This window comes from Chenopodium quinoa, unplaced genomic scaffold (assembly GCF_001683475.1).
Source record: "Chenopodium quinoa cultivar QQ74 unplaced genomic scaffold, ASM168347v1, whole genome shotgun sequence".
NCBI classification, from domain to species: domain Eukaryota; kingdom Viridiplantae; phylum Streptophyta; class Magnoliopsida; order Caryophyllales; family Amaranthaceae; genus Chenopodium; species Chenopodium quinoa.
The window spans coordinates 3487179-3499764 of record NW_018742329.1 but is presented as its reverse complement, the minus strand read 5'-3'; the positions used below and the strand labels follow the sequence as shown (position 1 = coordinate 3499764).

The following is a 12586-nucleotide window of genomic DNA, read 5'->3' as shown; positions in this document are numbered from 1 at the left end:
CCATAAACTGATCGAGACTTCGCCCGCTGAAGTAAGTAGTGTGTTGGTCGTTGAGCTCCACATCTCACAAAAAGCTTGCATGTATGGAGTGTTGCGTTCGTAACAGAACATAGAGGCATAAACTGCGTCAAGGATATTGGTGCTTGTAAGCATGTGTCTGAAGTGTTGCAATATGTCCTCCAACCATTCCCAGTATTGAGGTATGTGTGAGAATTCAACTCCAATGAGTAACTTCGAACCCCATTTGACGACTTCCCTACTAGATATGCGTGCGGAGAGTGTGTCCAATACCTTAATTTCTGTAGATGGCCGATGGTGCGATGACTGGAGTACCTCCTTGGGCGTCTTATTCGACCCTTCGAAGACCTCTTTCCACCAGTGTTTTAGGCTTGTTGAGGGATGTTCCACTTTCCAATTCTCTGCAAAAGCTCTAGTCATAGGGCGAAAGGTGGGAAAATGAATCCCATCTGGAACCGCAGCTCCGTTAGACACACGTAAGAAGTCATCCTCGAGAGCTCCTCCAAACTTGAATTGCGCCATGACAATCTGCGAAAGTGTGACTTTATGTGAGAAATCATGGTGGTATCAAATTATCATCATATATATATTTAAAAAAAAATTAAAAAAAAATTAAAAAAAAAAAATCACGTATAGAAAGTCTTTGATTTTAGTTGATAATGTCATGATCATCATGATGTTATTTATTAAAAGAACGATAATAATAATAATATATATATATATTAAAAAAAAAAAAAGTGGTGTCTGACTTAAAATAAAGAAGTGCTCTGTTCAAGTGTTCATCAAACTTTCTTTCTCAAAAGACCATTGAAGCACAAAGTACAAGAAAAGCCATTAAAGCAATTCAAGTAAGTTTCGAAGCATACCCAGTATCAAGTTCAATTCCCTATACTCTTGTCCGATCAAGATGGCGTAAGGCTGAACGTAGCTCCGATGTGTGGTGGTCGAAATTCCGGTTGCGGCGAGGCTTATGTGCTACTCCGATGTGCGGTGGTCGAGACTCTGGTGACGGCTGGACTTGAATGTAGCTTCGGCGTGAGGCGGTAAATACTCTGATGGTGAACTCCGGCGTGGTGTGTCAAAGAATCAGGCGTCGATGCTCTGTAGACCGGGTCCGGCAGTGTCCTATCACCTCTGATCTTCGTCGAAGTCGAACTAGTTTGGGGTCGAATGGGTCTCAAAGCTCCTGCAATGTTGTTGTACGAGGCGTGTGTGGCCGATATCTCGAGGCTTCTGGGACGAACGATGCTAATTAAACAACAGCAATGATCGTTTGATGTGTATAACAGGTCTGCAGGAGGTTGTATTTATAGAGCTACAAATTGGTTTAATCTTCAAGAAGATAATTACAAGTTTAACTGACTAGTTTTATCTTTAATCAAATTGAAATTGGAGATGAGGTTTTATCTTTTATTGAGTAGGATTCCAAAATCTTGGTTCATTCAAAATGATAAAATTTGGGAGTCCATAAGATATAGCTCGATTATAAGATAAGTGCCGTATTTCGTCATCCGTGTTCGTATCTTGATGTTAATGGGGATTGATAGTCAAGCACATCAAGATAATTATAAGTGATCTCAATAAGAAGATGAAGCAAGTAGCAAGTTGACTTGTTTTTCCAAGAAAAAAGATAGAGTAGTATTTGTGAAAATACAAGTATATCCACTAAGATATGCTGCTCTAAATTGTGCTAACGGTGAACTGGTTAAAATCAAGTGGGATCTTGTATTACTTATCTATGAGAAAAGATAAAAATTCAAGATAAATAAATAAAAAAAAAAAAAAAAAAAAAAAAAAAAAAAAAAAAAAAACCGGTTACTCAATAGTTATTATCGAGTCAACCAAATTTCGAGCCCGATCACGATCAAACACTTTAAAATCGTCTCCGTGACCGATCTCGAGGGGGCAATTTGTAGGCACAGAAATTTTATCAAGTGTCGTTACACATTGTTCGGGTCAAAGTCAAATTGTTGACTTGAATATATTGACTACATAATTAATATGGGTTATTTTAGCCCGTATTATTTATTTTAGTTAAACTCATTTAATTAATGATAAAGTCCAACAAAATGGATTTGATTTAATATAAATGGGTCATTTATGAAATGAGGTGGAAATGGACATAAGGCCCATTTAGTGGTCATCTTGAAACCCTAGCTTGGGAGAACTCTATAAATAGAACTCTGCTCCCTCATTTCACACACATGAAAAATTAGAACTCTCCTCCCTCATTTTCACACACATGAAAAATCCAGAGAAAAACCTCTCTACTAAAAAAAACCCTCTCTAAACTTCTCGAAAAAAAACCAATCTCAAGAGCTAGAAGAAGAACAACAAGCACCAGACGTGCCGTTCCATTCTAGAAGACCAACCTTGATTGAGATCAAGCCTTTTCGGCCCTCTATCAAGGAATTCCAGTTTCAACTACAACAAATCGAGCCATTTAACGACGTAGCGTGGAAATCAAATTAGTGGATTACATTAGAGATTGTACTCAAATTTGTTATATTAATAAAAGTTATATTTGTTGCATTTATTTTTGACTATTTCGCAGACTCAAAATTTGTGTTTACACCCCCAATCAACTGTAATTCAAAGTAGGGCATTTTTTTCCCCAAGTCACTAACTCCTGTCTTTTCCTGTTTTGGTTAATAAATTATTCTATTTGGTAGTTTCTTACAAGATTTGTTTGCAAGCTATTTGAGTGTGTTGAATTAAAAACAGGACAATGGATAAACTACTCCATATTTGGCTACAGCTAAATGAACAAAAGCACTACCCAATCCCACATAGACAAAATAGGAAGAAATCACATCTATAAACAAATGGCTCTTTTAAAACAAACTTGTCACTAAGTTGACAGATTAAAAACTATAAGACAGAAATTACAGCAACATTTTCCTAACTTTATTTTTAAGGAAATTCTTAAATGAATAAAGGTGCCGAATTCTGACATTTTTGTCAAAATCATATAGGCTTTCAGCATCAAGGAACAATAGATGTGAATAATGAACTGCAAATGACATCATAAGAAACCATACTCTTCCTTTCTTGCTCCATCTTTCTTTTCTGATTTCAGTCACATGCTAGTTGTTCCCTTCTTACAGTGAATTTACTAAAATCATGATATGTTAGGAGCATTCAATAACTTGCACAATCACTATTTCACTACACACAAACAGAAAAATCATACTCATAAGATATAACAAATACATACAATAACAATAGAAGAGGACACCAAGTAAACATAAGAATCTGCTTCAAAGCAGGGCAAAACATTCAATTCAGAAACTATAGAGCCTATAGACGGAAATTATGTGGTCGGTAAATTACAGCAACATTTTCCTAACTTCACAAAATTCCACTGAGATTCACCCAAAAAAAAGGGCCGCAAAGATAAATTACTATCATGTAAGAGTATAATCTCTAAAATACAAGTAGATAAAGTAGAAAATCAAATCGTCTCTACAATTTATAACCAGTTACAACACAAAAACAGCATTAAGCATCAACAGCAGGTCTGTTGTCATAAGATTCTCTTGCTTCTAAAATATTTGGGCAGTATCTCTGGGAAAGAATTTCAACTTGCTCAATAAATGATTTCCTACCATGCTCACCAATATGGCGTACCATTTGATTCCAACGCTTACGGCAAATATCACCAGATCTATGTTCCAGAAGGTTGTCCCAATCCACATCATCTTCACAAGCATCATCACGGTCTACGAGTGCAATCAACATTCTATAGTCATCAGAATTAGCCCACTTCCCTTCAGCTACCATGGGAGATGTTAACGAGTCATACCATTTCATGCAACATAAGGAATTGCTTCGAGTTGTGAGCTGATCACTAACTGCCTCCCAAGCTATGTTATCTCGTAGCATACCATGCTTTGATCTCTTTTCTGTAAATACTTTCATGCTCAAATCCATGTTGACAAGATTAAATAAGTTCTGGTACTCTTCTTGGGACCAGGCCCCCTTTTTTAAATTGGGATACCTGATCCTCCTCCATACATCTTTAACATGAAACCGATGTTTACCGAGTTCGTCACCCAATGTTTTCCAATCTGGTCCGTGCTTTTCATAGAATTTCTTGACTAGTTCCACCTCTTCTGGGGTCCACTTGCGATCCTCACTTCGTTCAAAAAGTATATGAGCCCTGCTATAGACAGCTATATAAGGTCTCCAAGGCAAAGATTCTCCAATTTCTTTCCAACAGCCTTTTAGTTCTCGGTGCAATCTACAGTTCATGACCATTTCAACACCTTCGTCACCCAGCTGGTGATCCTCTATGTATTTATATACAGCTTTTCGGACCATCTCATCCTCCTCTTTGGAGAATCGTTTACCTTGTACCAGCCCATTTTCAACACTGTTGTTCTCCTCATTTCTATCTAAAACCACTTTCTTTTTCTTCTTGATCGATTCATCAGCAAGAGGGAAAACTTCCACAGTTTCAGAAAATTTGACTTTTTTTGATTTCTTATGATTGTTGGAAAATTCAGAAGGCTCAGCAGCTTTATTCATCTCAGGCATACAATCAGTTGCATCTACCTTAGTATAACACCCACGAGATTTCTCCTTCCTCTTTTTACTGCCTCTATCCTTTCTTTTCTGACTTCCGCTGATTGGCGCACAATGGGTACTCTTCTCAAGTTCTTCATCCAAATTAACTGCTCCTGAAGTATCCTTCTTTTTCTTTTTTCTTTTTTTGTCTTTTACAGGTTGGATGTTTTCAATAACCTCATTGTCAAACTGATTTACATTCAAATTGGTATGACCAATACTTCCTTCCGTATCCATTATCTCTGAAGCACCAGCAGAATCAGCATCTTTGCATTTTTCTGATTTCTTCTTCTTTTTCCTAATCACCTGCTCATTGATACTATTGCCTCCAAGTTGACTGTCCTCAACACTCTTGTGTGCATTCACATGGCTATTTCCCAAATGCTCTTCACTCAAATATACATCTCCCAAATTGTCCTTCACATTTTTCTGCTTCTTGTTGGTAATAATCTCGTGATGAGTCTGTTTTTCTACAAAACTAGCATCACCAACATTATCACTAGACTTCTTTTTCACTTTGAATTCTGTTTTATTCTTCTTCTTCTTCTTCTTAGCATGCCCTTCTTCTTTAGAGTGTATCGCACCTTCCTTCACCAGCTCAATGTCACTATTCTCTTTATGATCCACATCATCTCTATCATTTTTCTTCTTCCTACTCCTTTTTGATCTACTAACTTCTGAAGTCTCCTCATTAACAATCTCACCTGATGATTCTAAAACCTTAGAAACCCCTCTCCTGTCTCCAGATTTACCCTTCTTCATTTTTCCCTTACTTTTATTATTATCCCATAGCGTGTCTACATCTATCCCATTCACACCCTTCTTTTTCTTCTTCCTAAGACTTTTATCCATATCTGCACCAAAGTCTACGTCTACACCTGAATCACTCAAAACCTTCTGTTTCAGCTTCATGTTGGGACGGCTTTCATCAGTTAATTCTACATTAGCCTCCTCTGCTCCTAAATCACTAATCTCACTATTCTTCCGTTTCTTATGTTTCTTCTTGCCACTAGTAGAGACATTGCCTTCATTACTCATAATGCAGTTAGTTCAACAACAATGTCCTTCAACGATCTGGAAAAAAAAAATGCAATACATAATATTAGCACAAAAAATAAATCTACGAAAGCCCTTCACACATAGTTGCACTAAATAATAAAATAAATATACTAATGAACAAAAATCGGATTCAAAGATAAAAACACTGAGACAACAGTGGGTGGAATGAGAAAAGAAAAAAAATCATGTTATACACCCCTTCGTCGATAATTTTGTCAAAATGCCTTAAAAACCTCAGAGTTATGGATATGAAATATGATCAAAAAAACATGCTTTGCAAAGCAACTTTTTATATCAGTTGGAATAACTCCCACCTTCTATCAAATACACAAGCTAAGGGCATAGCAAATCAGGTAACACTTGAACTACAATTATAAACCCATACTACAGTAATTCGCAAAAGGCATAAGCTTCTTCCTAACATGCCCAAATTGCCATAACTAATACACACAAAGAGCTCTAATTTCATAGTTGAATCCTAACATCAAAAGGTTGTGCAATACATTAGCAACCAAATTTGATTCAATCATCTCATAATTTTAGGGATATTTGATTCAATAATCAAATTAGGCTCATAATTTTCTTTTCTTTAGGTGATGGTTTCATAATCTTAGAATTTAGAACCAATAGTTCAGATTTTCGAAACATTAGATTGTGAAATTGAAATGATGATAACAAATACAAACAACTTACCAGAATTGAAGCTGCTTCAATGGCGGATACAAGAACTATATTCAATGGAGAACGTCAACTGCGCTTCAATGGAAAAACGTTGAGTGCGCTTCAGTGGAGATCTGAGAGAGAGCAATTCAATGGGTTGGACGCCTTGGAGGAGCCCTAATGGGTTAGATCCGTCTAATGGCGTTTGGTTCGCAGGGTGTGATGGGGTTTGAAATTAGGAATGAGGTGAAGTTGGAATAGGTTGGAATTTTACCAAATATCCCGGAGTATTTTGGTTATTCACGATATACCCATGAAATATTTTGGCCTTGTTTGGGAGAAAGGCAGAAAGCTAAAAGCTGAAAGTTAAGCTGATTGAGTTAGCTGATTTTGACTAGCTGATTTTATTAACTGATTTGACTAACTTATTGTATTAACTGGTTATATAAAAGTGTTTGGTAAATAACTGATAGCTTAAAGGTGATTGAGTATGTGAAATGACCAATAAGCTAATTGTGGGGTAGGTAGTTTAGATAGGATTTTAAATTAAATGAGGTTATAAGTGTCATTTCACAATAATTAATGAATAAGCTAATTGAAAAAGCTCCTAAATTGAGCTTTTTCAAAAAGAGCTTATTTAGTGGAATAAGCTATTTCAATAAGCTTTATACCAAACACTTATATTAGCTTGTTTGACTAGTCAATCAGCTAAAGTTAGTCAAATAAGCTAATATACCCCCAATAAGCTTACTACCAAACAAGGCCTTTAAATACACCATATACATCCAAGTTTAACAAAAATGCCCCTAAATACTCATATGACTAACGGAGGTCAACTCTCTTAGTCAATAAGGGTTAATTGTGTCATGTGACATCTCCTGATTGGTTGTTTTTTTTATTTAATACTATATGTAAGCCCTTGCGATGCACGATTTTTAAATATTTCATTTTGTATATTTTTTTGTAATTTCTTAATATTTTTTGTTTTTATTTTCTACTCTATTATTTTAACATTAATTTAAGGTAAAATATTTTGTTCAGTTTTAAATTATTCTAATTCAAATTTTACGTATAAAGAACTTGAATTTATAAATTGAAATAAATATTATCTCATTCATCGGATAGTTAAATAAAATCATTTGTAATCCCCCGTATTTTTTATATATTTTATAAATGAAAATTTATTTTATTTATAATATTTATTTGTTATTTTTCATAATTTAATTTCAAAAGTTTCAAATTATTAATTTGAGTCGAAATTTATTTGAACAAATTATTTTATGCACCTTTATTCTACAATTTATGTCCAATCACACAAGCCTAACCTATTTGTAATTGACCCATTATTTTTACGAGGCCCAATCTTCTTATTTACCCTACAATTCTCTCCTATAAATACCCCATGAATCCCCAAAAAAAAATTTCCACACAAAAGGTTAGTCTTATTTTCTTTCTCCTTTGTTTTATTAATTTGTGTAATTATAATTATTGATTATGGGTTTTGATTTTATTGTTTGAAATTAATTTAATTAGTATCAAATTGTATTTTGATTATTAAACTTTATAATTTCAGATTTTATAAGTGTCATAATTTTCAGATTTTGTAAATTTTATAACCTAGGGTTTTTAATTATTGAAAATCATGATTTTAGGGTTTTTATGAACAATTGATTTAGGGCTTTTATAGTAATGATGTTTTGAAATTTTGGTGATTATACTACTAATTAGTTTTACTTAATTCCAGATTGTTTTGAACACTTAAATTCATGTTTTAATTTTTAGATTTCCGTTCATTAATATTAATCCCGATCAGGTTCTGAACTTATCCGATTTTGACAAAAAAGTAGTGTTTCCCATGTGGAAACAACGTTTTAAGAAAGACTCACTACCTTTTTTCAGCCTCTAAAAAGTAGTGTTTTCCATGTGGAAACAACGTTTTAAGAGAGACTCACTACCCTATCGTGGCCAAATTCAGCCTCTAAATATGATTTTCGAGCAGTTTTTGATTTTAACAAAGTTTTTTTATACTTAATATCCTTGAGTTTGATTAATAAAATTAATTATGTTTAAAGTTAATTAAGCATAAATATATGTTTGTATTGAATTTTTAAGTGTTGGAAATAGTTTCTAAGTACTACTTTTGATGTTTTTTAAAGAGGGTTTAATCACCCATTAAAAAGGGAGATTATTAGAGGTTTTTAAATAATTTTAAGATTTTTATTAAACTTTAAACTTGCTGTAATTTCATGTATAGTGATGTATTTTAAGGTTTTTATGAAGAAAATTTAAAGAACTATATATAAGCCTTTAATTTTAACTAAAGGGAGGGTTTTAAAGTGTTGTTTGATTTGGATTTTGAAGGTTTTAAAGTAAGTTAGTGTTGCTGTAAATTTGATTGATTGGGTATTGATTGAGATGTTATTGTTTGGTTTAGGAGAGGAGTTTATTGAAGGTGATTTCTAGTTTTTAAGTGGCAAACCGAATTGTTTACACGAGGTACGTACATGTCTACTTCGTTGTAAGTAGTATCATGTTTAGGTACCAAAGAAAAGAACTTAGTTTCATGATTAGAGAACACTTGGATGAAAATTGTTTGGTTATACATTTAATTAATTCATTTGCTTATGTTTATGAAACATGTTTTGGTGAATTGATTATGTTTGTATGGAATTATGGATGCAAACATGTTGAGTTATATTGGATTAATTGTTTGTATGGAATGTTGATACAAACATATTTTATTGGATTGGTTTGTTAACCACATTTGGATTATTAAAGGATTGGAATTGAATGGTTTAAGTGGAATGAATTTATTAATTATTCCACAAGGTTATTACTTATTTATTTTATTACTCAATCATGAATTGTTAGTATGTTGATTCAAGGTGGATTAAGCCGAAATGGCTAGGTGGGTTGACTATGTTCAACAATTTTGAATAATTTGGAAGTTTAATGGAATTAAAGGTCAATTTGGGATGTGATCACCATTGTCCTAAATAAGATTAAAAGTAAATTGATGTATGATTTTTATGTATGGTCTATTTGATTGAGTCGGCTATTAATTAAAATTGTAATCACGTAAAGTGAAACATGGATGAGTAATAAAACTCTGGAAAGCGTACACTTCTAGAGTATTGACAATTATGGGTTGGGGTACACGGTGGTAGCCCGTGGCTTTCCGAGGCTTGTTTGATCAACATGTCCTCTTTTCTTTTGGTATTTACATTTTATTTTATAATGAAAGTTAGATGGGATCCTAGACTAACTTTGTGAGAATGGAGTCGCGCCCATTCTTGCATCGCACTAATCTTTTATTTTAAATGGTCATTTGGGACCAAAATGATTTGGTGGATTGGACAACCTCGTCTATTGCTTACTCCAAACTAAATTAATTAAATTAAATATAAAGAGTCAAGTGTTTGGAATTGATTAGAAAGTATGTTGAGTCAATTGAATTGTTTAAGTGTGGAGTCTTGATTAATGAATTCGTGTTGTATGTTTATTTACTTAAACTAGTTGAGCATGCTAGATTTTGTGCATTGTAGCTTGTATGTACTCAGCTTTGCTGATTGCGTGCTATTGTGTGTATTTTTTTGTCATGGCCTTCGCCTTTCAATGACCCTGTGATGATCCAATAATTACACTTGTATTATTGGGGAGCAGTATTGCACAGGTTAGCTTGATGATGTGAAGTTCGGGGATTTGACATACGCATTGTCAAGGGATTGGTGTGATTGAGAGTATTCGTTCTTTGTGTTAAACTTATTTATGTTTTACTATTCTAGTTATGTTTTGGGATTTTGATTATTGGTTTTTAAATAAGGGTCTTTATGGTTCCAATTTGTAAGCTTTGACTTATTGGTTTTCTAAATTATATTATTTTAAGATTTAAGTTGGATTTCCGCTGCAATACTTTGATAAAGCCTTAACGTTTTAACACGTGGCGGTAACATGCCAATGGTTCTCCTCTATTTTTATTTAAAGTAAGTGGTTTAAAAAGCAAGAATTATTGGGGTGTTACATCATTAAATCAAAATATTTTTTTAATTGCTGATTATTTGTTAAAATAATATAAATCCTAATGTAAAAGATAATATAAAAGATAATTTTTGTTTTTTTTTCATAATTTCAATATTAAATTACTATTTTTTGTTTTCAATTCTCAAATTTCATTTGTTATTTTTTTCTTAAATGGATAAATCTCATATGACTAATTTCCCATAATATTTTGTAGTTAAACGATTATACATGAGACTAACATTTTAAACAGAACGAGTACATTAAATTGTCAATTTCTTTTTTGAATTAAAAATTTAAATTGTCACATTAGCAAAATTAGTGAATAAGGTTTGGGATTTTAAATTCAAGCGTCAGTGCGTCACATAAAATAAATAAAACAACAAAAGATAAGTTTAGTGTTAAAATTTAAAAATTATTTACATAAAACCATTAACATCAAATAATAATTTATAGTTTTTAAATATCAAAATATAATTTTTAGTTTTTTAAAATATTATAAATCCTAATATCTAAAGATAATTGTTAGTTTTATAACAAATAAAAATGATAAAATTTAGTGTTCTTAAATAATTAAAATCCTAATAAATTACTATTCGTCGTTTTTACCTACGTGGCAAAAATTTAAAATTTTATTTGTCACTTTTGTTTAGGTGGCGAGTGATTTTTTTAATTCTAAAATAAAATAGAAATCTAATTTTTAATTGGTCAAAAATATATTTTTTCTTATGTGGCGCTCCCAGTGCTCTCCAAAAATGCCTACTTTATTTATATATATTATATTATTAAAAAAATATTTAAAAATTATTTTTTTTAGAATTAGTTACCATATACCCTTAAGTAATTTTTTTATTCACCAAATATCCATAAATTTTTTCAAATTCATCATATGCCCATAAGTTTTCTGAAAATGTTACCAAATGCCCTTAATAACTAACGGCTCTGTTACGGCTCCTTTAGTCATTAAGGTTAATTACGCCACATAAGAGCCTCTCATTGGCTATTTTTTAAATTATTGAAATAATTATTTAATTATTAAAAAACTTACTAAAAATAAAAAAGAAAAAATTGCCTAAAATAATCTCAACTTTGTCTCATTCGTCAAATATAATCTCAACCTTGGATTTTTTTTTTAATAATCCGAACTTTAATGTGAATTTAATTTGCTTAGGGATGGAAATATTAGGTGAATATCCACTAACCCGATCCACTCACTTAAAGTAAATGGACAAAAACCCGAAATAAATGGATAACAAGTGGGTGACGGATGAACTGGATGATGAATCGGATTGGATGTGGTCATGTGGATGATGATTTTTCAACCGCTAACCACCCACCCACCCGTTTAACATATATAAAGACTAGGTTAGGTCCCGTTCCATGCACGGTTATCGACAAAAAAAAATCATGTACGTATATATTTATTAGTGATCATATATTGTAATATCTCGTTTTAGTCATTAATTTTAGTCTATCTCAATTGTATCCTTGAAACGGATATTATTATTTTTTTGAAAATATTTACAAAAGTTATATTTTGCTATTCTATTTTCCATATTAATTAGTTAATTGAATGTGAATATTAAAAAAAGGCAAATACATTTATATTAATGTACGGAGTAGTAATTAAATTTTACAAATAATTTCCTGAAATAAATTTTCTATTAAATATATTTTTTTTTAAAAATACTAAGGACACAGCAGAAACTGACACGTGTCATTTCTGGTGTATCTTTTAGTATATAGTTATTGATTGATTTTTCATCTTAGAATTTTAATTAAAAAAATTTTAAAATATACCATAAAAATACTTTTTGAAAGTTGCAAATTAATTTTTTCAAAGAATATGTAGTTGGTGCCTTTTTTTATTAAAAAAAATAATAATAACTTACGGTAAAAATAGCCATAAATTAATTTTTATGCGAATATTTTGTTCATAAAATGTTCATCCATTAGTCACCCGATCCACCTGTTTCATCCGCGGATAATGGATGGACGGATACGGGTGATAAGTGAAGCAGGTGATGGATGTATGTGGATGATGGGATTGGAATGATGGATGGATGCGGGTTGAAGTTCCACCCGATCTGAATCCAATCCATTGTCGTCTCTAAATTTGCTTCCAACGGTCCCAAGTGGCTTGTACCTGTTGAATTGGTAATTTTTTTTTTTTAAGATTTAATTTACATGTGTTAATATCTGATTGGTCAAAAATAAGTTTTAATTTTCATTTATAACTAATTTTTTTAAGAAAACAATTAGT

At 32.2% G+C, this 12586-nt stretch overlaps 1 protein-coding gene across 1 annotated transcript; it reads right to left on the bottom strand.

Moving 5' to 3' along the window:
* Nucleotides 1-3237: 3237 nt before the first annotated feature.
* LOC110690437 (DNA-binding protein REB1-like) lies at nucleotides 3238-6575 on the bottom strand. Its single transcript, XM_021867270.1, has 2 exons — nucleotides 6340-6575; nucleotides 3238-5661 (listed from the first exon to the last, which is right to left on the bottom strand). Exon 2 carries the CDS (start codon nucleotides 5623-5625, stop codon nucleotides 3520-3522), a length of 2106 nt encoding a protein of 701 aa, XP_021722962.1. The 5' UTR covers nucleotides 5626-5661; nucleotides 6340-6575; the 3' UTR covers nucleotides 3238-3519.
* Nucleotides 6576-12586: the final 6011 nt, after the last annotated feature.

Excerpts from the sequence above, each read along its gene's own strand:
- LOC110690437 (XM_021867270.1), bottom strand. The coding sequence starts at position 5,625 with ATGAGTAATGAAGGCAATGTCTCTACTAGTGGCAAGAAGAAACATAAG.